This window comes from Hoplias malabaricus, chromosome Y (genome assembly GCF_029633855.1).
Source record: "Hoplias malabaricus isolate fHopMal1 chromosome Y, fHopMal1.hap1, whole genome shotgun sequence".
In the NCBI taxonomy this organism is placed as follows: Eukaryota; Metazoa; Chordata; class Actinopteri; order Characiformes; family Erythrinidae; genus Hoplias; species Hoplias malabaricus.
In genome coordinates this window covers 38,354,512-38,381,640 of record NC_089820.1, presented here as the reverse complement: position 1 = coordinate 38,381,640, position 27,129 = coordinate 38,354,512, and the positions used below count along the sequence as shown (strand labels likewise).

General features: G+C 40.0%; 1 protein-coding gene across 1 annotated transcript in view; it reads left to right on the top strand.

Moving 5' to 3' along the window:
- Positions 1 to 692: 692 nt before the first annotated feature.
- nptxrb (neuronal pentraxin receptor b) overlaps positions 693 to 27,129 on the top strand; it is a 126,945-nt gene continuing 100,508 nt past the window's right edge. Inside the window, exons 1-2 of the mRNA XM_066658394.1 lie at positions 693 to 1,611; positions 5,602 to 5,821. Of these exons, the coding sequence (XP_066514491.1) occupies positions 829 to 1,611; positions 5,602 to 5,821 (1,003 nt within the window). The 5' untranslated portion in view covers positions 693 to 828. The remainder of the gene's footprint in view (positions 1,612 to 5,601; positions 5,822 to 27,129) is intronic.

Here is a 27,129-nt window from a genome sequence, read left to right as displayed (position 1 = left end):
CCTGGGGTAGGTGCCCTATTCAAATGATGACATGTCCCACAGTAATAAAAAACCTGTTGAGGACACGCCACTCTATAATGTACTAGCATCTTTTCAAACGTTTGAGCAGTTAACAGTGTAGAGCTGTGCCCCGGTACAAGAAAAACGCCCCTGCAGCTACATAATCAATAATCAGGCCGGATACTCAAACTCTTCCCAGGTTTATTGGCATTGAGCATGGTGGGCTCATATGCATCTACTCTTGTGCATGTCATTTAATGTCTTGATTATTTTCTGGATAATATATAAACGGTGTTTACAGTAAAATAGTGTCCACATTGGGTGCAACTAAATGTAACCAGTCTGTCTGCAAACTTTTGGAAAGTGTAATTTGCCCGTGAAAATCCCGCTTTTCACTTTCATTTAAAAAGACTCCGTCTCCTGTGCCTAGATTGGCTAGTAAAGTACGTCCTGTATTAGGATTGGCGAATCACCAAGTTTCTTCACATGGATTGGTTGGCGATTCATATACAAACTCAACACGTTTTAAAGATTTGTTAGCCAATCTCAGCGCAGGGGGCGGTGCTTGATGGAATACGGGTGGGATTATATTACCCTGGGCACGTCATCATCATCTCTCTCTCTCTCTCTCCATCCATCCATCCATCCTTCCTGTCAGGGACCATAGTAACCAGAGCACTAGGAGCTTAGCAACGCGGGGAGGAGGAGCAGAGCAAATCTGCAGGAAGAAAATATTAATAATAATAATAATTATAAACAAATAAATATATAAATAAATAATCCAGATCCCGGCAAGACGCGTCCGAACATTGGATCCTGGTTTGGAAGATGAAGTTCGTCCTAGTCCTAGTAGCCGCCGGCATGCTGGCTTTCCTTGGCGCGGTAATCTGCATCATCGCCAGCGTTTACCCGCGCTCCCGCACCTCCGGGCTCCAGGCCCCTGCCGACAACCACTCGGTGTCCGCGGAAGCGCTGCTATCCTCGGGCGCGGTGGCACACGCGGGGCCACTGAGCGCACTCCACGGTGTTGACTCCGGAGGCGCTGATTCCTTGAACTCTCTCCATCGTGCTGAATCACCGAACGCGATCCACGGGCCTGATTCTTTGGGCGCTCTCCACGGTCCGGAATCTTTTGAGAGTGGTGGACTGGGCCTAGGCCTCGAGGTCCCGTTCCGTAACGAGCTTACCGATACTGGTCCCAAGCGCTTCTCCTTCAGCCGCCTCATCTGCACACCCGTGCCTCCGGGAGAGTGCAAGTCCAGGAGCCTGAAGTCACAGGCTGACGAGCCGTACGATGATGACGACGAGGACTGGAGCCAACTGAGCGCCACCGCCGAAGAACTCCGGCAGACAGTCCTCAGGCAAAACGACCAGATCCTCATGGATCAGAGGACCATTCGGGAGTTGACAGGGAAGCTCTCTGAATGTGAGAGTGGCCTGGAGGAGAGGAGCCTGCCCGAGCGCAGTGTGGGTGTGTGGGCAGCTGGACGCCGGCGACTCATGGCCGGCGATGATGTGAGCACATCTGCTGCACAACTGCAGACGGCTCGGGCTGTGGAGGAGCTGGAGAAAGCCATTCTCCAGTTGAAGGACCGCATAGAAAAGTTAGAGGTGAGTGAATATATGGTACAGGTTATTCATGGGCATGGTTCTATATCAGAGTTTAATTCTAGTCCTCTCTAATTTTAATTTGCTACATCATTTGAACACATCTGTACTCCACATTATGTGAAATGCTCCAAATTAGTTTGGAATTAAATATTTTAACACTGACTTCCACTGACACTTGAAGTTTTTTTTCTTCTTCTATGAAGTATTTTAGAGATGCATGTTTTCTTTGCAAAGTGATTGTGTGTTTAAGTGCAAAAGCCACCAAATTCCATCAAAACTGGTATTAACCTTTGCATGAAACCATGTGCAAGTCAGCAATCATTTCGTTCATGATTCCAAATAAAATAACTCCTATCATAATATATTGTAGTCTTACTGAGCAGTCCTATGTGATTTTTATTGTTGGCTTAGACACTCTTAAAAATACAAGTGTCTTGTCCAGTGTCTAGCAGGGAGTTTGGTGATTTCTGTGCTCAAACACACATACTCCATGGGTTAATTTGGTTTATCTGGAAAGACAAATGAGGGAATTTATGAGCGTTCATTTTTCCACTCGCCTAAAAATAAAGCCTCTTAAAAGGTTTCTGGAGTACCCATAGAATTTTTTTTTGTAAGGAAAGACATTTAATTGCTATACCATATACTTCAGTGTTTAATAAATATACAGTATCATTCTATCTCAAAGCAGGAACCTCTCAAGGCCACCAGTTCGCATGATGTCATTTGCATAATGCTAACTGGTAGGTCGTTTTCATTGATTATTGGTAACATTAGCATTATCTGACATACAGTATGTGTTTCTTCAGAGCTGTGGGTGAGGGAAATCTCTCTCTCTCTCTCTGCTCTATAAAGCTTTTGCTGGGGGAAAACACATGCATAAAATATGAGTGAGAGAAACAGCTTTGAGGAAGATGCTACAGGTTTTTTGCCTAGAATAAGTGTTCCCTCTTTATTCTAAATATTTTTCAATGGTTTAGTTGCTTGAGTTTATGTCTTTTATAAAAGAAAACTACACGGCCAAAGGTTGTGGACACCTTTGCTGCAGTAGCAGCTGCTGCAGTCAAGATTTTACACTAAATGCTGGAATATTTAAAGGACCTGATGGCATTCAGCCACAAGAGCATTAGTGAAGCCACTAATCACAAAACTACTGGATTGGGCTCTATTATTCCTTAGGGGTGTGAGCTGAATACATCTAGCCTCCACTTGGTAGTGAACATGGTAGCTATAGTCCAGGGTTGTCCAAACCTTTTTCAAAGGGCCAGTCTCTCATTCCAAACATATCATTAATATAAAAAAATGTATAACAGTGTATTCAAAATATATAAAAAAACACATTTACAAAACAGTTTAAATTTATTAACTACTAAACTTCATTTTAGATCATTAACTGCTGCAGTAGTGTGGAAGCGTATTGCTGTCGCACACGATAAAACAATACTCATGTCGTTATTATGAGATAAGCATCTCGTTATTATGAGATAGTATCTTGTTATTATTAGATATTATGTCATAAAAATGACATAATATTTCGTAATTATGAGATATCTATTTTTTATGAGATATGTCTGTCTCCATTCTGTTGGTAATACCAAAACTGTTCCAACACAAGTGCCACTGAGCCATGGTTTCACTGGGTCATGCAGTTTGGAGCTGGTGCTCATACAGAGCCGCTGCTTAGTTATGTGTGTGATTTAGGCCACTTTACAGGAGAATAAGACCAAACACACAAAACATTACATGGACGTCGAACTAGACACAATTGGACCAATGGATCATCGCTGGACACTGCAGCGTGAACCAGTGAAACCACGGCTCAGTGGCTCTTGTGTTGGAACAGTATTGGTATTACCGACAGAATGGAGACAGACATATCTCATAAAAATTAGATGCTTATTTCAAAATAACAACATACTGAGGATTTTTTTTATTGTGTGTGGCAGCAATACGCTTCTGTACAAAAGAATGTAAAATCCAATTCCTCTCTTGAAATCGCCGTTTTTCACTGTCAGTTATTTATTTATTTATTTATTTTTTTGGAGTCATCACCAAATGTCATTCTGTCATCACTTTGCTGGCCCAGAATAATGAATGGCGTTTAGCTTAGTTCATTAACACAGTGGTGCAATATCCTATACATTAGCACACTGCTGCCACCGTCAGGTGAAATAAAAAACTGCCAGCAGCCCACTAATGATGTATTCATAAAAGTGATGCCACGTTACCAATTAAAATTATACAGCATTTGGCCCGACTTTGGCCGAGTGACACTCATTCGGGGGAAGACGACTCGCTCTCTCATACAACATTTTCCAGTCACTCACAATTTCACATGCAGACACAAGGAGAACACTTCAAAGTAACTTTATTGTCAGTAAACCATTATTTCACTCTCTCTGTGTGAATACATAAGATTTTAACCAATAGAAACACCATAATATACTATTGTTGTTTTAACTTAATTTTATAGCAATAGAGTATCTCTCTCATATATATATATATATATATATATATATATATAAATCTATGGACATATTACAAATGCTGCAAAGGACTGCTAAATTGTGCAGTGTCTTGCTTCAGTGCAGGGTACCCACTGTATTTACCGTACTGTGCAGAAATTAATTGCCTCCTCAGTAAGCGTGGTGATTGTATAAAGTTATATATAATCACAGTAAATACAAAATATATAATTATAAAACAAATACAAAATATAAGATCATTTGAAGAAAAATGCTTTGTTCAGATTCTTCTCGATTGCATGTATTTGTTAAATCAACAGCACACGTTATTTAAAATCATTATTTATTAACCAGTGAAACTAGGCATTGGATGATAATCTCAAATAATACGGACTGCCACGAGGAAAAATTTGGAAAAAGTTAAACCAACACATTTACACTCAGAATATCACACTCACTGGAATAATGTTATTTGGTTTTATTTTAAGGTTGGGCATTATTGGGCATTTGTTGTTTGTTTATTATTTAGCAAATAAACCCTTACTGAAATGGAACCCCGGGTTGTGTTTGCTACATGTTTCACTGTGTAAAAGAATCTCTATGATACTTTAAGTGCGGGATGCACTGCCAGATTTTCTATGCAAATATGAAATATGATTTACTTGCATATGTCAGGATTCGCGAGGCAGACTGACGGAGGCGGACGCACACGCTACAACACAGACTTTTATTTAACAACAAAATAACAAAACAAACACAAACGGACTCGAGGGCAAACACGAAGCGAGGAAACAACATGACTAGGAATTTAAACAAAAACACATGACCTGAAATGGAAACGACACGACCAGGAATTGGAACAACATGAAACAACTGGATACGAAACACTACAAAGGTGAAATGTCCGACAAGAGAAAGTGAGAGAAGGGGACTTAAATACACACAAGGACACCTGAGACTAATAATGAAGGGGCAGGATTACAAACAACACTGACAAGCAGGAAGAAAGAAGGCAGGACAAGGGCGGAGACATGGACAACAACAAACAGAGCCATGTGCTGAGAGAGCACATGACGGGGAAAACAGACTTGACAGGACGAGGGCGTGACAGCATAGTTGTTTGTTAGGAGTTCAGTTTTCTCTTCCTTGTCTTCCTTTTGCACATGAATTATATGAGATTTACAGCCTAACAACCACACAGGTTTTTGTACATCAAACTCAACCCATCAGAAAAACAGAAAACAAATTCAAGCTCCTGCCTCACTTCAGTTCTCAACAAAGTCATAGTTGTTAGTGTCCCTCCTTCCACTATGAAAAGATAACACTATGGGTCGGAAACCATTTGGAGCTGCGAAAAATCGGTTTCTTAGAAAAGGAAATCGGCACTGAAATTGGACATATGAGATGTGGAGAAATGTTTAATGGCCTGAGGATAACTTTGCAATTATGAGCACTGAAAAGAAAATCAGCTTCTAGATCTTGAAATGGTCGATAACCAGAAGTTTGTGTGTCTCTTTCTCTCTTTCAGATGGAGATGGTTCCAGTGGTGCTGAACCACTCGGAGGCGTTGGTGGGGGCTCCAGGGCAGGCTGGTGGGCAGGTGGAGGATGTGGGTGGCGATCTGGAGTGGAAGGTGAAGCTGTTGGAGGATGAGAGGAAGAATATGCGCAAAGAAACAGAGAACCACCACCAGCACATCGACCAGGGCCTCAACAGTCTGCATGAGCGCATCTCCGAGCTGGAGCACAGTGAGCTACACACTATACAATATACAATATGAAGTGAACAATACGTAACTTATGCTGTAAACATAGCAAAATTTACTTATGAAAATATAAATTTATTATTATGAAATGTAACTCACAAGAGATGAAGACTTAAACTGTAGTTTCATAACTGAATTTCTTATGAAATTTTCAAACTGATAAAGAATCAGTTTAAGCTCAATAGAAGAGGTCATGGGGATGGCCATGTTTAATGCTGTGTTCCATTTGAATTTCCTACACAGAAATTCTGGAGTCTCATGAAACCCAAGTTTAGAATTCAATATGGCTGCCTGTACATGAGCAGTGTGTAAAAGCAGTAATACATGCAGTTTATTAGCACTTCTATTTACACTGTATTGTCAGTAGTATTCACTTACCTACCCAAATCATTGAATTCAGGTGTTCCAGTCACTTGCATGGCCACAGGTGTTAAAAACCAAACACCTAGGCATGCAGACTGCAAACATTTGTGAAAGAATGTGTCGCTCTCAGGAGCTACCTAGAATGTCACCTGTGCAACAAGTCCAGTTGTGAAATTTCCTCACTATTAAATATTCCACAGTCAGTGGTATTATAACAAAGTAGAAGCAATTGGGAATGACAGCAATTCAACCACTAAATGGAAGGTCACATAAAATGACATAGCTAGGACAGCACATAGTGCACATCAGTCTATTGCTACAGACCTCCAGACTTCATGTGGCCTTCAGATTAGCTCAAGAACAATGTGTACAGAGAGCTTCATGGAATGGATATCCATGGCCCAGCTTCAGCATCTAAGCCTTGCATCATCATTCATTCATTCATTCATTCATACATTCATTATCTGTAACCGCTTATCCAATTCAGGGTTGTGGTGCTTACATCATCAATATGTAACTTTAATACCACGGTGCCTTTTCAGGCAGGTGGACTGCCTTAAAAAGCATCCCCCTGTAACTCTCTTTCTGTACACACAAATAAGGTTTGTTTTTGTCAGTACACCTATAGGATCAATATAAAATACCTGTATAAGTTTCATGGCAAAAACAGAAATGTAGCCAGAATTAAAATTGGGTACATTTCTTTCTAATTCAACTATTAATATTGCAGTTATGTTCAGGCAGTGGCAGCATGTGAACATTTTCATGGATATAACATTTTAGCAAGTACAGTAATGAAGTGGTAATTTTATTTACAATTCGCTGCTTTTGTCCTATATTCCTATTTATTTCCAGTGTTTAAATATTCCATAAAAATTGCGACAGGATATGTAGGAGTTTCATTGTGGTCAGAAAATGAACGTACACGTTTGTTTTAGAATAAGTCGAAGCTGACTTCAGAAAAAGCAGTGTTGCATGTAGACTATATCATTTTATTATTTATAAGCGACCTTTTCTTTTTTACATCTCAACATCTAGAGTGTTTCTACTGGGGAAAGGGCGATTTATTTTATTATTATTATAACATGATATTTTGCCCGTTTTGTCATAAAACGCCGATTAACCTCCCTTAGGACTTAATATGCCGGGGATGCATCTCGCGGCGGGGGTGCTGAATTCGGCACAACACCGCACGCGGAGTCGGCATTGTCTCGGCCGTGATGTACGGCCGTAGAGTGGGCCGATAGTTCTGGCCCGAGTCTGGGAAACTTTCGGCACAGACTCGGCCGAGTGTTGTGGCTGAGGCGCGGCTCAAATGACTCGGCCCTAATCTGGCAAGCCATAACTAAACGCGATAACCGGACCACGGCCGAGTTTGAGCCAGAAGCACGCCATTAGTGCCAGACTCGGCCCAGATCTGGCTCATTATCGGTTGTAATAGTTTATTTCTATACACCGCCCTGCCACCCCCGACACACACACACACACACACCTCCCTTCCCTCAGAAAAGGGTACAATCAAGTTCATGGTGAAATTACTGCTTTAATAAATAACTTACACTCTCAGAAAAAAGGAAAAGGTACATTATTGGTCACTAAAAGGTACAAGTGTTTAAAAGTCCAGTTTTGTTACTTAAAGGTACATTGCATTCTCTTCTCCGGTGGGAGACATACATGTTTGTAGTATTTCATTATAGAAATGTCATATAACAAAAAACATAATAAAAGTCCTGGAAATAAAACAGGGTGTATGAAATCAACACATTTTAAAATCTACAATTGTAATATAATCATGTTCCCTAATTAAATGTACAAATATGTACAATTGAGGGTACCACCACAATGATAACATATCTGACAATGTAATATTAGTAAGTGTGCTTTTCATACAACCTTTAAACAATGGAAACATACAGCAATTGCAATGTATACAAATAGTACATAAGTAGTATATATCCTACACCTTCTGTCAAACACCTTTGTGAATGATTTATGACCCCTGATTTATGACCTAGGTGACAGGTCAGTACAGGATGTCCTTATATGGGCTTCCCCTCACACCTACACCCCACCCCTGACACCCTCACACCCCCCAACATGTGAGGGGTGGGTTGTGCTTGCATGTGGTATTTAAAATGACCCTGGTGGATTTCTATGGCTAAACGCTTTTTAAAATGTCTACAGTGTGTGTAAATCAGTCTCTTTTAAGAGAATCTACAGTTACACCAACTATTAGTTCTGAAACCAACTTTGCTTTTGCGCCAAGGAAGAAACGGCGTGGTATAGCATTTGGTAGCAGCCCTCATGAATATTTAAGGGGTGTTAAAATTAACCTGTTTGATTCTCGGGCTTATGACTGACAGGTCAGTACAGGATGTCCTTATATGGGCTTCCCCTCACACCCACACCCCACCCCTGACACACCCACAGCCCCCACGTATATATAGTTAACTTAAATCCTGTGTGACAAAGCCTATACCGATACAATTTAGACGCCATTCAGACACTATTTGGAAGTAGCAATGGAGTCCTACATTCTCGGTAAGTGTTAAGCTACAGATTTCTACCTAATTTTTTGTCAGAATTTCGGTGATATAATATTTTCTTACCCACTTAACATGGTTTATCTTGTCTAGGTACATCTGAGTTAGAAACCATCCATGCCATTAGGAGCATTGAAGGTTTATCACAACTTTGTGAAGGTATGACTCTGCTCTTTATTATTTTATGTGTCTTTTTTATTTTAGTTGTTATTCATGAGATTATTTTTTCATTTCTTCAGAAACTGTGGATGCTATGGGGTATTTAAATCCTCTTGGTAGGTTGTCTGATACATCTTGTAACTCATGGTGTTATATTTTGATTGTGTGGCGCAATAGTGTGTAATTTATATGTTCTCTGTTGTAGGGTTGACACGTTTAGTTGAAGCAACAAATCTCCTAACACCGCCAGGGTTTGAAGTTGTTCCCGGCACCTCTGTTGCTGTTGAACCGTTGGATGCTACGTACGCCAGCAACGACCAAGCGCCGCAAACATTTACGCCGTGTTTAACAAGCAGTCCTACCCGATCCAATCAAAGCGTCCCAAGGGACATCAGGGTGTCTGTTCCACACGGAAAACGTGATAGTTTTGGATCTGGTGGTGCTCAAACATTGCGCTCAAGTAGTGGTAAACGTCTTAGATTGGACGATATCCACAAAACAAACGGTAATAAAAACACAATTAAATATTATTTGTATTATTTATAACATGATGTTTGTGTGTTAACGAGTGTTTCATTATTTGATCTGTTCATAGATTTGGACATTTTCGATCTGTTGGTGTATGAGGACTGTGTTGATCCTGGTCTGTGCGCCGCTGGATGGTCTGATGAGTTAATTAAAACATGGAATGATAACAGCTTTACAGTAAAGGAGGACAACGGTGCTGCTGTTGTGCTGAATGATGTGTTAAATGATGCTCTGATCGAACCTGGGAACTCTATTACGGATGAAATAAAATCCAATCAAGATCACGAACAACAACAACAACAACAACAACAACAAAACCAGGTGGGGGGTTGTAATTGCGCTAACAACCCTGTTGAGTTTATAACGTTGATGTGACAGATGTCGCAGGAGATCGCTAAAATCTCTATTGAACAGCGTAGGCAGGCTGTTTAAACCGCAGGCGCGACAATATTATTCAGAAACAGGTTGAACGTATTGAAGCCTTGTGTAAAGAACAAACAGCTAATGCCAATTTAGTTAAGGATATTCTTGGTTTGTGTAAGAAACAGGTTGCGCACAGTAAAACAGCGTTAGAATTGTTGTATAAATTAAACAGACTTTTGCAGTTTAAAAAATCAACACGGATCCCTGTTGCAGGACCGTCTTTTCTTGTAGATAATAATAGTTAATAGTTAATTGTTATTATTATTATTATTGTGTTGATAATTTAGTGTGGTTTATTTTTCAAGTATGTGTTAAATAAATCAAATCATTAACGCACATTCAAAAGTAATAGCGTTATTTTAAACCATTGACATTTAAAAACCAATAATTTGTGTATCGAAAAACAAATAGGTCTAAACAGTCATGGCATCTACAGATTTTGCGCGTGATGACCCAATATATGAAGCGTGGAAACAGTTGTCTCCGAGTGAAAAAATGCGTTGTCTTATTGACAAGTGTGACATGGCTATTGACGCGCTTAGTAATAATCAGCAAGACGTAGACATACAAGACAGCGATAACAGTAGTAACGCACATGGCTTATTACAAACTACACTGGACGAATGGTTGACAAACACTAGTCAAACATCACAAACACATCCGACAAATCTTTGTAATAATAACAATAGCCACAGCCAATCGACAGATTTTGCGTGTGATGACCCAATATATGAAGTGTGGAAACAGTTGTCTCCGAGTGAAAAAATGCATTGTCTTATGGACGAATGTGACATGGCTATTGACTCGCTTAGTAAAAATCAACAAGACGTAGACATACAAGACAGCGATAACAGTAGTAACGCACATGGATTATTACAAACAACACCGGATGAATGGTTAACAAACACAAGGCAAGCATCACATACACAACCGGTTAAGCGTTGTAGATATGATAGTAGTGGCGAACAATCAACAGATTTTGCATGTGATGACGCAACATATGATGCTTGGGGGCGGTTGTATCCAAGTGAAAAACTACGCTGTCTTATCGAAGAATGTGACATAGCTATAGCAGACCTAGAACATGATATTCAAAATAACACACAACACATAAACAATGAACAAACAGGTAGCGGTGTGACAACACCTGGACATTCAGCATTTGACCCAACAGCTCCTAACTTTGGTTTATCTGACGGTCATATAGCAGAATTGGTGAGAAATGGTGGTGTTGTAGACGATTATACCATAGTGTCTAGGAATCGGTTTAACAGCGTTGTGCTTCACTGGATGCTGAATTTACATGACGCGCCATCCACAGACATAGCTTCATACACGTCCTATATACACGATGTGTTGTCAGAAATTGTGTCATTCTCCAGGGTCTTGGCTGGTGATGGTGGTGTTATCGACATCACCTTAAGAGGTAGTAGTTTAACATCTGATGTAAACACGGTGTTGTCTTCAAGGGACGGTTACAGTGTAGACAGATTTTCAGACGCTATTGAAAGGGTTATGCAGAGTAACAACAGTATTAAAACGGACGAGAGTTTGGCGCTGACTGTCTCGATAGTCGTGGGTAAAAATTGTGGTGTTCGTCGTAAGGTGCGTGACCTAGCACACGATCAGGTGATCAAAAGGAACAGACTGAATCTTTTCTGCCCAACAAACATCTCAAACAATCTGTGTTTTGCAATCTGCATTGCTCTTTTTCTGAATCCGCATGTACCACATAACACATTAGAACCTATAGCCGAACAGATACAGATAAACATTGGCTACACACGTGACCATAGAGTAGGTTTTAATGATATTGGTCGTTTTGAATATAAGTATGGTATTAAAATAGTTGTGTTCCACAAGAGTCGTTCGGGTAAATTAGAAAAGTACCAAACCAAAGACAAACCACATACCAAGACTGCGTTTCTGTACCTCCATGACAGTCATTATTATTTGGTAAAAAATTTGAAAGCGTTCATGGGGGTGCCGCATGTTTGTGCGTTTTGTTATACGGGCTACACTAACGCCAGAGATCATAGCTGTAAATATAGTTGCGATGTGTCACAAACACCCCAGGCGTGTGAAATATTGTGATGACTGTTCGCGTTACTGCAAGTCTGTCTATTGTTATGAGCAGCATAAGAAACAAAAACAACAGTCTACTACAGGGGTGATAGCATCCTCATGCAATCTAACTAAGTATTGCAAAAAATGTGGCCATCGTTATCACGTAAGTTTAATAAAACCAAAACCCCACAAGTGTGTGTCGGGTCGTTGTGTTCATTGTGGTGAAGATTTAATATCGGACACCACACATGAATGTTACATACAGCCGATCAAACTAAAAGAACCCAGTAATTCCTACATCTTTTTCGACTTTGAGACACGCTTTGAAAATGGAAAGCATGAAGCTAATTTTGTCTGCGCTATTACATATGATGGTACAGAATTCACTGCAGAAGGGTCTGACTGCATAGAAAGGCTTATGAGAAAGTTTAGACAGCTCAAATATCAAGCGTACACATGGTTAGCACACAATGCGGCCGGTTTTGACAATTTTCTATTATTGGAATATTTTTCTAGTGTGGGTGTCGCTGTCAAAATCACCATGATGGGGTGTAGACAGATCTCCATGTATGATGAAACATACAAGCAACATTACATAGACTCATATTCATTCATTCCAATGCGTTTGGCTAAAACAACATCAGGCTTAAATCTAACATGCTCCGAGAAAGGACATTTCCCACACAAATTCAATTTAAAACAAAATGAGAACTATGTGGGGCCATACCCTGAAAAGGGTTTTTATGGTTATGACACTATGAACGACAAAGACAAAAAAGAGTTTGACGAATGGTACGACACAGTCTCAAACGGTGTTTTTGACTTCCAAAAGGAGTTGTATGTTTACGGCAGGAACGACGTTGTTTTGCTGCGCGAAGCATGTATCAAGTATTGCGAAGAATTCATTCAGTGCACAAAGCTAGACGCGTTTAATTATACGACATTAGCATCATGTTGTATGGCAGTATACAAAACACATTTTCTACCAAAAGACACGCTGGCGCTGACACACAACAACGCATACATTAACCTGCACAAGACATTGAATGCGGTTTGATACCAAGGTGGAGACGCTTGTTCGAGCATATGGTCTAGAAGTTGAAGTGATGTGGGAATGTCAGTGGGCATCTGCTAAGAGGTATGATTTGGATGTTGCCACGTTCATTTCTAATTACACAGCTCCTGAAAGGCTCAAACCAAGAGACGCACTTTTTGGTGGTCGAACAAATGCATATAATTTGTATTACAAAGCAAAGGAGGGTGAGAAAATTAGATATTTGGACTTCACCAGCTTGTATCCATTCTGCCAGGCCCGGAAGAAATACCCGGTAGGGCACCCCCAAATATTTTTCAAAGACTTTCAACCTCTTGAGGATTACTATGGTCTAGTCAAGGCAACAGTATATCTGCCAAGAAAACTCCTCCACCCTGTTTTACCATACCGTTGTAATGGAAAGTTAATGTTCCCGCTGTGCCGCACATGTGCCGAGCACGAAAACCAGTTGCGTTCGTGTATGCATAGTGATGAAGAGAGATCTATAACGGGGTCATGGGTCAGTATTGATTTAGTGAAGGCTGTTGAGAAAGGGTATGTAGTTGCAAAAATCCACGAAGTTTGGCATTTCCCAGACAGTTCAGAGACGTTGTTCTGCGAGTATGTAAAGACGTTTTTACAGTACAAACAGGAGGCCAGTGGTTATCCAGCACATGCTGTCACAGAGGAAGAGAGGGCCGAATACATCAGGGATTATTTTGAAAAGGAAAATATCCAACTGAATCCTGACAAGATATGCCTTAACCAGGCGCGTCGCTCTATTAACAAATTGTTGTTAAACAGCTTGTGGGGCCGTTTTTCAATGAGGGAAAACCTGCCCGTGTCTGAAGTGTTAACGGACCCTGAACAGTTTTCACAACACATCTTTGGTGACGGCTATGAGGTTAAACACTTTTCATTTGTGTCCGACACTGCAGCATTGATTAAGTGGTGCTATTCGGCTGTCCAACACGTGATATTAATGTATTCCTCGGCGCATTTACAACAGCTCACGCTCGTTTAGAATTGTATAATCTAATGGATAAATTGGGAGACAGGTTGTTGTATAGCGACACAGTGTTATTTTTGTTTCTCATGAAGGTGATTGGGAACCCCCTCTGGGGCCTTATTTAGGCGATTTGACAGACGAGATTGGTGGTGGTGATTACATTACAGAGTTCTGCTCGGGAGGTCCTAAGACGTACGTTATCTTACAGCTGGCGGTAAAACATGCATGAAAGCAAAGGGCATAACGCTAAACTCTGAAAACTCAAAAGTTATTAGACTCGACACACTTATTGACCTTGTTGATAATTATGTGACGAATCGCGATACTAGCCGACACATACTTGCTTGCGCTGACGGCATTGTGAGAAATAAAAAGAACCTCACGCTGAAAAACAAATCAGTAGTGAAGCGGTTTAAAGTTGTGTACAACAAACGTGTCCTGTTGCCTGATTTTTCAACACTTCCTTATGGGTACTAATGACAGTCGGGGTGTGATAAATGTTGATGGGTTTCATTTTAGATTACAACACCCATTTTCGTGTGTAATAAGCGGACCATCAAATTCCGGAAAAACTTTTTTGGTAGAACAGTTGATTGAGCGTTCTGATGAGTTGATTTCAAATAAAATAGAAAACATAGTATACATTTATGACTGCTGGCAACCCCTTTATGATGAAATGTTAAAGATAAGAAATATTATTTTTGTTCAAGGGATACCAACGTCGCTATGTGACGACACATACCGCTTAACAGAAATAATTTGTTAATAATTGATGATGTTATGAAAGACGCCAGCAATAATGCCGAAGTGGAAAAGGTGTTTACACAGTATGTACATCACAGAAATTTAAGTGCCATTTACTTAATGCAAAATTTGTTTTTTCAAGGAAAGTCTAGTAGGACAATTAGTTTGAGCACAAACTATCTCATATTATTTAAAAATCCTAGAGACAACAATCAGGTTTGTGTATTAGGTAGACAGATGTACCCCGGCAACACCAAATTTTTCATGGAATGTTTTCAAAACGCTGTTAGCAAGCCGTTCGGTCACCTTTTAATTGATTATAAAGCTAAGACTCCTGAAAACTTTCGTCTCAGAATAGATCTGCTTTCAAACACGCCTGTTGTTTACATTCCGAAAATATGCAGATAGATCAGTATGTCGGACAGACTATATAGAAACCTACCGCTTCTTAAACTTTTATTTAAAGCCACACCAGCACAGAGACGTGTTATTTTACAAACGGCGTCTAATGAACTTATCTTAACTCTGTGTGAGGTTGCCCTTAATGTTCTTAATGGCACCGTACCTCTCACATCAACACAATATCGTGAGTTAAAGAAGAAGAAGTCTGAAATTAAATTTATCGCAGATAAAAAGGTTGGTGTTTCACGGAAAAAGAAAATAATTAATCAGAAAGGCGGCTTTCTTTTACCATTGTTAAGCATTGCTTTACCATTTATAGCAAGCTTGATAGCGGGGAGATAAACTGAAGTCATGGAGTACGCTGAAAAATTATTTTTGGTACCTCAGCACCAGTTGGATAAGTTAAAGAGTGATAACAGTCGGTGCGCTGTCCGACAAATTGTAGAAAATGATTTGGACACGTCGATAAGAGATATTTTGGCCAGGAGGGATCTCGACCCCCACGAGAAGGCCAGACTTTATACATCCGTGTTACAGAGATATTTAACCATCGCTAAACATGGTGATATGGAGACCAATACTTTAACATTGTCATTGCCGCCTGCGGATACTGTTAATAAGGAAATAAATGTTGTCGATCAGACAGGTAACAAACATTCCATAACCGATGATGTTCTTAGATATGTATCTTCGCGAAGCAGACAGAATGTTCAGTATGTTTTAGATACAATGTCTAAATCAAAAGATGTGTCTTCCTGGAATGAATTAGGAGAATTTGTCTTAAATGAATGTACAATCCCAGGGTCACATATTCTGGACTTGGTGAAAAGCATCACCGCCGCATACCGTGTTAGCGATGATCGTAGACCTCGGGGGTGGAGCGAGTTTCTAGAGGCTTTTGCTGTTTTAAACATCCCTCTTTCTACCATACCAAATAAGTTTGTCAGACAAAAAATTAATTTGTTAAAAAATAAAAAGTCTGCTGATTATGCTACACCAGTGAAAGACACTTTGCAATCGCCTGTTAAGAGTGTTGAACCCCCCAGATTTCTCTCCCCCGTTTTAGACAGAAGTGTTTGGTTAAACTTCTAATTGTTATATATTTTATTTTTATTTTATCTGATGTGTGATTGTGTTGTTTACTTGATTGTTTTGAATATTTTTCACATTGTTTGAAAAACTGTCATTTGTTGTTTTATTATTGTTACATGTATATTTGTAAATAAACGAACCAGAGTTGAAAATCTTTTTGAAAATCAGTGTTTTTATTCGTCAGCTTTACACTACACAGGGCTATACAATAAACATCTCTCCTTTTTGAACATGTTGTATACAAATAAACGACCTGTTCTTACAAACACACGGATACAAATGTTTCACAAAGGCTGAAACCATATTGTCATTTTTAGTTAAATTAAAACCATATTTTGACATCACTTCTTCATAATTACACAGTCTAACCATGTGGTATAGAAATGCATGTGGTTGATGTAAAATCTTGAACTTGTCTGGTAGAATACCTCAAAGTCGTGCATGTTGTTTTAAGGAAATCACTAATAATTTTAGGGAACTTGTCATAGGTAGGTGCATTTCCAAAACTGTCAAAAAAACACCCGACACGGTCTTCACTTATGTAGATAGCAAGCCAATGTTCGCCAGGAAGATCAGATGAGTGTGTATTGACAATAGCCGTCACAGGTAATTTCCATATACCATTTGTTGGTAATTGGTCACATGCTAACACACCGAGAAAATGTGTGTTAACAGCCACTTTGTCCATTACAGCAGACAGCTCCAACGTATTCATTAGTAAAAATCCACTAAAACTTGTCTTCGGTTAGAGATTTCAGTGATGCTGTCAAAAACAGCATACACAACCAAATTTACAGTATGCGGGAGCGGCTGTCTGAAACGGGCCTCCAGTCTAATATTACCTGATTTGACCAAAGACACGTGTTGACCGCATTCTTCATCAGGTGTGAGATTAAACGCATACAGAGTGTAGCCCTGTAGGAAATCCTGCCTATCAATTGGCAATGCCTGGTTTTTCAGATGTCTTCCAGATGCAAGCGCTAACTGGAAGAATTCGCGCACGGCGGAACCAGTGTGGAAATCCGGTTGGTGTGGTTTGGCTGGAAATTGCTGGCCGTCTAAATAGACCGCAAGAAACTCCAAGTTGTAATGTTTAAACGAGAAGAGGTTTTTATTATAGGCGCCTGTGAATGCATCATTATCAACCATGGCTATTATCATAGACTTAGGTAGAGTCCCAAGAACAAAATTTCTAGGTTAGAAACACGTGTCCCAGCGGGTATGGAAAAATTTTTTAGACACACTCTGTCAATGGGGTTTTTAGCCGTTGTTGACAACAATGTCTGGGTATGACCCAACCTTACAGCTGGTGACACAGATACTTTTTTGACAAATAATGATGCAGAGAGAATATTCACTTTGTATGCCAACGCGTCATGCCGCATTAGACAGAAATCATCCTTATTACGTGTCATGCGAATTTTTATATCAACACCGTTAAGCATCAATTTCTCCTGAAAAAATATGTCGCTATGAATCGGGGTCAGCAGTTCTACCACATTACTAGTGTTTGTAAATGCGGCCCTCTTTGCCAAACCGCGATTGTTCCTTGCGGGGTTTGTTTCATCCATATGCCCTGCAGTGTCCAGATAAAAGAGGCCTGCAGAGAAGACAGTTTCCAGGGTGTCCCGACCATAGTTGGCGAGACATTCTATCATGCTACGGTATGGGTAGGTACTTGAACTCTGTGATACCAGCCTGTCTCCTAGGGACACGTCGACCTGTGAAAATATTGTAGCTCCAGGATAGTTTAACAACCCCACAGCAGCTCCGTCATCAATGTCGCTTCCGTCAGGTTTTGTGATTTTAAGACGAAGGTATAATAGTGTGTTATTTAGATCCATATAATCTTCACCATGGCCGGCTATGAAAAACTCCAGTGGGGCAGTGTCGGATATTGCTGACAGCGGCGGAATTTCGACATAAGTGTGTTTCTCAATAGCGGTTTGTGTTAAAGGTACTGTAAACAAGTCCAGTTCTGATTTAATACACTCCTCAGGCATGCGATGAAGTAGAGCCATGATCAGAAAATGGTTTTAACAGGTTTCCTACAGGTCGAGGTTGTTGTCTGTGTGGCGAGGTGGTAGTGGTCAGGAGGAATATACAATAAAGTGATGTAGCACGACTACGCCACCTAAGGGACTTTCACCCCTAGGAAATAAAAAGGGGGCGTTAAGGCCCAGAGGAAAGAAAAAAAGAAATAAGAAAGACACTCAGGTTCGTTCACACCAAGAGGCCAGAGACGTATTTCCAACACTTCCAAATTTATTAACAATAGGTTTTAAAACAGTTTCATGTAACCAACAGGACTGGAAGGACTATCAGCAGTAAAATAATTACTAGACAAGACCAAGTAGTAGAACAGGGCTGGGCTTACCACGGCATAGACTGAGCTCAGAGGGAGTCCCCTATACCACCACCATATGTAATCACACCACACAGGTTACACACCCAGTGCTCTACACTGCAGGACGAGTGACCGGGACTCCACAAACCAACCCTGTAACCTCCTGCCGTGACCCACAGCTCCTGTCTAAACAGGAGAGAGAGAGACAGAAGAAGAGCAGAGAACACAAATGTAGAAAATAAAAGAAAAATCAAAATTCACTCCAAAAGAACACCACTCTTCACATCAAACACACACACACACACACACACCGAGCGCTTGCTGGTAACGATAACAAATTCAAATAAAACTAGAGCCGCTAGCGGCTATCTGCGGGTTCAAGCACTAACTGGCTTAATATGGCAGTCAAGTCAAATCTGACAACTCCTGTAGTATGAATTGATTGGGAGAGGATGTATTGACATTTGTGGCTATGGCAAAATTGTTAGACATTGAGCCAAGTAGGTATGTGCAGTGTCAGATTATTTGTAATAGGTGCTTGTGTTTGTGACTTGTGTTCTACAGTCTCTGAGGTGTGTTTGTTTCTGAGTGATGTGTGTGGTGTAAGAGGGTCTTTGTGTGAGGTATATAATGTGTAAGCAGTGCTTACTATAAACTTGAATATTACAGGTGTTGGTCATAAAATTAGAATATCATGAAAAAGTTGATTTATTTCCGTAATTCTATTCAAAGAGTTGAACTTGTATATTATATGGATTCATTACTCACAGACTGATATATGTCAAGTGTTTATTTCTTTTAATTTGATGATTATAAATGACAATTTATAATTTGAATTTTGTGAAAAGGTTTAATATTGAAGACAACTGGTGCGACACTCTAATCAGTGAATTAACTCAAAACACCTGCATAGGCCTTTAACTGGTCTCTCAGTCTAGTTCTGTAGGCTCCACAATCATGGGGAAGACTGCTGACTTGACAGTTGTCCAAAAGATGACCATTGACACCTTACACTAGCAGAGCAAGACACAAATGGTCATTGCTAAAAATGCTGGCTGTTCACAAAGCTCTGTGTCCAAGCACATTAATAGAGAGGAGAAGGGAAGGAAAAGATGTGGTAGAGGATTGTTAAATAAAACCCATTCACAAATGTTAGGGAGATTCTCAAAGACTGGACTGCAGCTGGAGTCAGCGCTTGAAGAACCACCACGCACAGATGTATGCAAGACATGGGTTTCAGCGTCGCATTCCTTGTGTGAACCCACTCTTGAACAAAAGACAGCATCAGAAGCGTGTGGCTTGGGCCAGTGTAAAGTTTCCACAGTTAGTGATGGTTTGGGTTGCCATGTCATCTGCTCGAGTTGGTCCACTGTGTTTTCTGAGGGCCAAGATCAATGCAGCCTTCTACCAGGATGTTTTAGGGCATTTCATGCTTCCTGCTCTGACCAACTTTATGGAGATGCAGGTTTCATTTTCCAACAGGACTTGGAACTTGCACACAGTGCCAAAGCTACCAGTACCTGGTTTAAGGACCATGGTCTCACTGTTCTTAATTGGCCAACAAACTCGCCTGACCTTAACCCCATTGAAAATCTACAGGGTATTGTGAAGAGTAAGATGCAATACGCCAGACCCAACAATGCAGAAGAGCTGAAGGCCACTATCAGAGCAACCTGTGCTCTGGACAGGCTACTATAGAGTAGTTATATATAAATCTAAAATATTTAAATGCAGGTGGGCATTTAAATGCAGGAGGCGGTGTGGGGGAGGAGGTTGCCTCGCACTACAGCCAATCAGAGTGCAGCTCTTGCCTTTTAACATGTCAGGCATTAAATGGGACACTGTACTCTGTGAGAAACAAGTATAAACATCAGAAACTCAGTACATCAGAATAAAACACACAATAACAAAGGGTATTTTCTAACTGGTGAGGGTAAATGGCCACTTGAAGAGGTATAGGAGACTTTATAATTTTTAATTATGATAAATATTCATATTCATATGGTATGACCATTAACCTTTGCAGGTGAATAGGATCTTAACCTCCATATAGATCAAAAAAACAATATTTAGGTTTGTAGTTCTATCTGGTGGTGAAAGAATTTACTACTGTAACATAGTGTTGCTAAGCAGTTACAGTCTTTCATGTTAGAATTGTTTAAGGGAGTACTACTCTATGGATATTTTCCTAACATGTACATATGTGGTATCAGTGGAATCCTAAAGACCTGGCATATAATAATTATCAATAAAATGTTGAACTTTCATCACTATGTGGCTTACAGGCCCCTCCAAATAATAGAGATCCAGCATGAATTATAGAAATCACAAATGCACCTATAACTCAAAAAAGCTTTCCCCAAAAATTTCAAAACTGCACATGCTTGATCAGTATGAGGATCAGATGACATGATTAAATTGTGGTGCCACTGCAATCCTAGATGGCGCTATAACACAAAAAAGCTTATTTTATCAGTTATTGTCCAATTGTAGCGCCCCCTTTTGGTGGATTGGAGTCATATTGTATATGCTTCTTCATAGTAAGGCCCTACATACGTATGTCAAATTTAGTCTTGATTGGGCTTAATTTGTTTGAGTTACAGCTGAAAGAATGTTTAAAGCTCCACACACTTCGATTTATTGATTTATTACAACAAAAGTTTGTCCAAATGTTGAACTTTTTTTGATAATTATTGACCTACAGGCTCTGCAGATTCTAACAAGGTCAATTATTTGGGAATAGAGCAAAATTCCACAGACTAGTTTGAAAAAGTTCAATTTTAAACAACTGGCGATTGAGAAAATACAATGCATTTTTTGACAACACTTGCAACTATAAAGTTGTGAGGCCCTCTGCAGAGTATACAGAGAAGTAAACTGCGTGTCGATACGCTTAATTTTTGCTGAGAAATATCATATTTTCTTGATATAGCGGCCCCTAGTGGCTATCGTTACGACAATTTTTATGCACTTAGGGAGGGCTCCCAGGAACATACCAGTCAAATCCCATGATGATAGGACCTTGTTAAGGTAGTCAAACAGGTGCTAACATCTGATTGGCCGATGACAATCACAATTTTGCCCGAATCTAATTGTTCTTAATTTTCCACTTATAGCTTTGCCCACAGAAGCAGCATGCCAAACGGCGGTCCGATCCGCCTTGCGGATGCTGAGATAAACACTTGTAGCATTTACAGCGCCCCCTATATGAATATTGGCTCCTCATTTGACATGCTACCTCAGAATCATATCTGAAAGTAGAATATGAAATTTGAACACATTGGAGTAAAGTATGAAATTGTTATAAATTTGTAAGTAAAACATACGATAAGCCGAAGAGGTTCATTTGCATATAGCGGCCATATTGAATCGAAATTTAAACTTTTTTTTGATAATTATTAACCTTCAGACTCCTGCGAACATTTTGGCACCAAGCTCAAGAGAATTGGACAAAAATCCCCGAACTAGATCGCAAAAGTAGGTTTTGCAAATTATGCAAATTAGCGTGATAATAACGTAGGAAAAATGAAATTTTGACTAGTCCGTTTTTGATTTGTCAGGACCCAAAGAATCAGTGGAAAAAAGATTTTGTCTCTACGCCTCAGGGTGTAGGAGATATGAACCTAAACGCGTTTCACTTTGCTATTGCGCCACCATTAGGCCAATCAGTGTAATTTTTGTTGTCCTCCGAGATGCACATAAACTACATCTACCCTCCAAGTGGGAAGTCTGTACGACCTACGGTCTCTTCCGCACAATGACTTTTACAGGAGAAAAAGAATAAATGTAGCCGCAAGCGACAATTCCCGGGGTCCAAGCTGGTATTCGCTGGTAGGAGAACAATGTGCTAGCATATGAGCTGTCCTGAGATAGTAGGGGCTTTTGGGGAAGTTTGTGTAGTGTTTGTAAAGTGTTTTATTCATATGAGCTGTTCTGAAATAGTAGGGGCTTTTGGGGAAGTTTGTGTAGTGTTTGTAAGGTGTTTTATTCATATGAGCTGTCCTGAGATAGTAGGGGCTTTTGGGGAAGTTTGTGTAGTGTTTGTAAGATGTTTTATTCATATGAGCTGTCCTGAGATGGTAGGGGCTTTTGGGGAAGTTTGTGTAGTGTTTGTAAGATGTTTTATTCATATGAGCTGTCCTGAGATAGTAGGGGCTTTTGGGGAAGTTTGTGTAGTGTTTGTAAGGTGTTTTATTCATATGAGCTGTCCTGAGATAGTAGGGGCTTTTGGGGGAAGTTTGTGTAGTGTTTGTAAGGTGTTCCATGCTGTTCTGGCATCTCTTTGGAAGTGTAGCATGAGATGGATTAGTAGCGGATGACAGACACAGTATAGAGCACAGAAGTCACTCTGGAGTTGCACTCTGGTTTCTCACCCTAATGTTCAGGAGCCCCAAACAGCAGATATGATGTGGAGTGGCTTGTACTCGAGTCTGTTATCAGTGGACAGAAGACACTCTCTGCTGGCAGTGTTTGGTTGTGGACTATTCTCTGTCAAGCAGTGATGCTGAGGGATTTAAAATGCCAACACCTGAGTCATACCTGCTGTATGGAGGTATGGGTGTCCAGACCATTGAAGAGCAGGGTGAAAGCGAGCAGTCTTTGCAGAGCAGGAGCGTAGCATATGACAGTTCCTGATACAGGAGCCACACTTGAATATAGATTTTGTAGTGCTTTAAAATGTGATCCTTGGTGCTCTGGATTGTAAGAAGAAGGGGTAGTAGATGAGTGGGTAAATTTCTGTTCTGCAGGCAGGTGAACATGGGGCTTGGGTTACAGAGACAGCATAGAGCACAGAACTGACTCTGGAATTTCACCCTGGATTCTGACCCAATGTTCAGGACATCCACAAAGTATATTTAATATGGGTGGTGGATAATTCTCAGCACTGCAGTGACACTGACATTGTGGTGATAGGTCAGTGTGTGTAGTGCTCTTATGAGTGGATAAGACACAGCAGTGCTGCTAGACATTTTAACACCTGTGTCAACTCACTGTCCACACTGAGATACATATATGTTATTGGTCAAACTTATAGACATAAATTCAGACACAGTTGCTCATACATTCTCAGCATTGTAGTGACACTGACATTGTGATGCTATGTCAGTGTTTATTGTGCTCTCATGAGTGGATCAGACAGAACAGTGCTGCTGGATAATTTTAAAACCTGTTTCCACTCACTGCCTACACAGTTACACACACATACTCTGTTGGTCCACATTATAGATAAAAAAGGCAGAGACAGTAGGTCATACATTTGCAGCATATCTGCTGTGTGTGTGTCCTCACCATTGAAGAACATGTGAAAGGGAGCAATGAAAGTATGCAGAGCAAGAGGTGCACCCCTTTCTGTAAAGTGCTCCTTCGGACAGTGGAGCTGAAAACTTGGACACTGAAACAAAAATAAGAAACCAATCATGATGTTATTGTTGATTTGTTTAGATATGTTTTCAATTGTCTCTGTCCTCTGGCCCTCTCTGACTGGCAGGGGGGAGGGGAGGGGGAGAGGTGACAGTCTGTGTGTGAGAAGGAGAGGGAGGGGCTGAGGGGGGGATCTGCATAGCTAGTCTGCAGGGGTGGGTATAAATGAGATATAACGGACATATATTTGATCAAGAACTAGTCCTTGGATCAAAACCCAATATAGACATATGTGGTATCATGAGAATCGTAAGAACCTGAACTTTAGTAATTATCAAAAAAATGTGGAACTTTCATTACTGTGTGATTGCAGCCTCTGCTTAAATAGAGATGTGCAGCTTGCCGTTGAAACATCACATAAAAAACAGCTGTAACTCAAAAATGCTTTAGGCATATGTTATGAAAATGCACAAGGTCCTTTTCCATGATGTTCAGAATATATCTATCTCATCTTGCTGGTACTGCATCTCTAGGTGGCGGTGTAATCAATTAATAACCTGTGCAACCAGTTGCTGTCTAATTGTAGCGCCCCCTTTCTGTGCAATGTGGTCACATTTGGCATACTACTTCAGAGTAATGACGTACATATGTGTACCAAGTTGTGTTTGATTTGGGTGAAGTTTGTTGTAGTTATAGCTCAAAGAGTGCATCGAGGCCCGCCCATGCATATTTGTTAAATAACTGCCACAACAGCGTGTCAAAAGTTCTAGATTTTTTTGATAATTATTTACCTACAGTCTATACAGACTTCAAAAATACCAGTTGTTTATTGATAAGACAAATTTCCAGGGAGGAGTGCGAAAAGCTCCATTTTCACATACCTGACTATTGTGGATAAACTATGCATTTTTTGACAATAGTTGTAATTACAAAGTTGTATGGCAATTTGCAGAGTATGAAATAAAGCAAACTGCTTGTTAATATGTTTATATTTCGCTGAGATATTCCATATTTGCATGTTGATAAATTTAATTGCGCCCCCTAGTGGCTATCGTTATGAAACATTTTATGTGCTCAGGAAGTGGGGCCATGGACATACCATGCAAGTGTCATGATGATAGGACCTTGTTAAGTCATGAAACAGCTGCTGAAATTTGATTAATTAGGAGAAGCCAATATATAAAAAGATTAATAACAAGATAATCCCTGGATGATGGGCTCTCAGCCCTCTTAACTGCACAGTGTGTATCAGTCTGTCACTGCCTGAGAGACAGTGGGTAGCACCGACATCAGTATAACCCATGCATCACTACTTACAACATATGCCCAATAAGTATGTATGTATATGCTATACAGGTACACATATACAGCTTGTGTGTATATATATTCATATGTTATATAAATTTGTAAATGTTGGAAAAATATATAATTTAATTATTATTTTTATTATTTACTACTGTTGTCTCTTAGTAAAGCTATTTGAATCTGAGAGAGAGAGAGAGAGAGAGAGAGATAAGAGGCAGAGAGCATGTCAGAAAGAGAAGGGGGGAAGGGGGACTCTTCAATAATGCCTTTGAATACATTGCTGAGAATAACTCACATATGTTTGACCGCGAACTAGTCTGTGCTTAATGACTTAATATGGACATATGTGGTATCAGCAGAATCACAAGAACCTGAACTTTAATAATTATCAAAAAAAAGTTGAAATTTCATTACTGCGTGGCATCCAGGCTCTGCTTAGCACTGGTGTGTAACTTGCATTCTAAACATGACACATAAACAGCTGTAAGTCAAAAATGCTTTTGCCAAATGTTATGAAAAAACACAAGCTTCTTTCATATGTGCTTCAGAACAGATCAATACATTTTGTTGGTACTGCATCCATAGGTGGCGCTATAACAAATTAAAAAACATATTTTTAAGTAGTTTTTCCAATTCTAGCGCCCCCTGTATGTGCATTTTGATCATAATTGATACACTTCTTCAGAGTCATACCATGCACATGTGTACCAATTTTGGTTTGATTTGAGTGAAGTTTGAATGAGTTATAGCTAAAAGAGTGCATTGGGCTCCGCCCACTTGTGTTCGTTGACGTATTGCAGCAACAGCGTGTCCAAATCTAAACATTTTTTTGATAATTATTTACCTACAGGCAATACACTTTGCAATGAGACCAATTGTGTGTTGATAGGATCAAAACTCACGGACTAGTACGATAAATTCCATAATCACATACCTGACAACTGAAGAAAATCTATAATTTTTTTTTAAATACTTGCAATTGCAATATTGTTAGACACTACGTACAGTATATTATGAAACTATTAACATGTCGATAGGGTAAATTTTCACTGAGATATTCCATATTTCATGTTTAAAAAATAAATTGCGCCCCCTTGTGGCTATCAACACGAAAATTTTTCTGCAAATACTAAGTGTGTCCATGAACATACTATGTCAATGTCATGATGATTGGGCATTGTTAAGCCTGTCAAAAAAATGATGAAATAAAACTGAAATTTGATTGGCTGTTGACATCATTAAACGTGCCCGTATTGAGTCGTCCTTAATTTCCCATATGTAGGCATGCTCACTGAACCAGCATGCCAAATGTCAACTTAATTGGCCTTGTAGATGCTGAGATATTAGCCAAAAGACATTGCTAGCTATAACAGCGCCCCCTATAATATTTCAGGCAACAGCAAATGGATGCTACCTCAGAATCATGTCTAGAAGCAACGTGTGAAAGGTCATCAGATTTGAGTTAAGCATGAAGGAGTTACAGATTTTTAAGTAAAATTTGCAATTCACGGTACACATTCATTTGCATATGTCGGCCATCTTGTTTCGAAATGTCAGGATGTTTTTGATAATTATTGACCAGCTCACTCCTGTGAACGTTTTGACACCAAGGTCATGGGGATCAGAAAAAAATCCAGGGACTAGTTCGCGAAAATAGATTTTGCAAATTATGCTAATTAGCAAAAAATCTAAGTAGGCGGAGCTTAGTGGTTGTATGTACCTTTTTGATTCATCAGGACCCAAGGATCATGTAGAAAAAAAAATTTCATCTCTACGCCACACGGCGTGGAAAATCCTTTAATGAAAGCGTTTTTCTTTGCTGTAGCGCCCCCTTGAGGCCAAATACGCTGTTATTTTCCACGATCGTAGAGTGTGAACTTATTTATCTGGTGACCCAGTACCAAGTCTGTAGGCC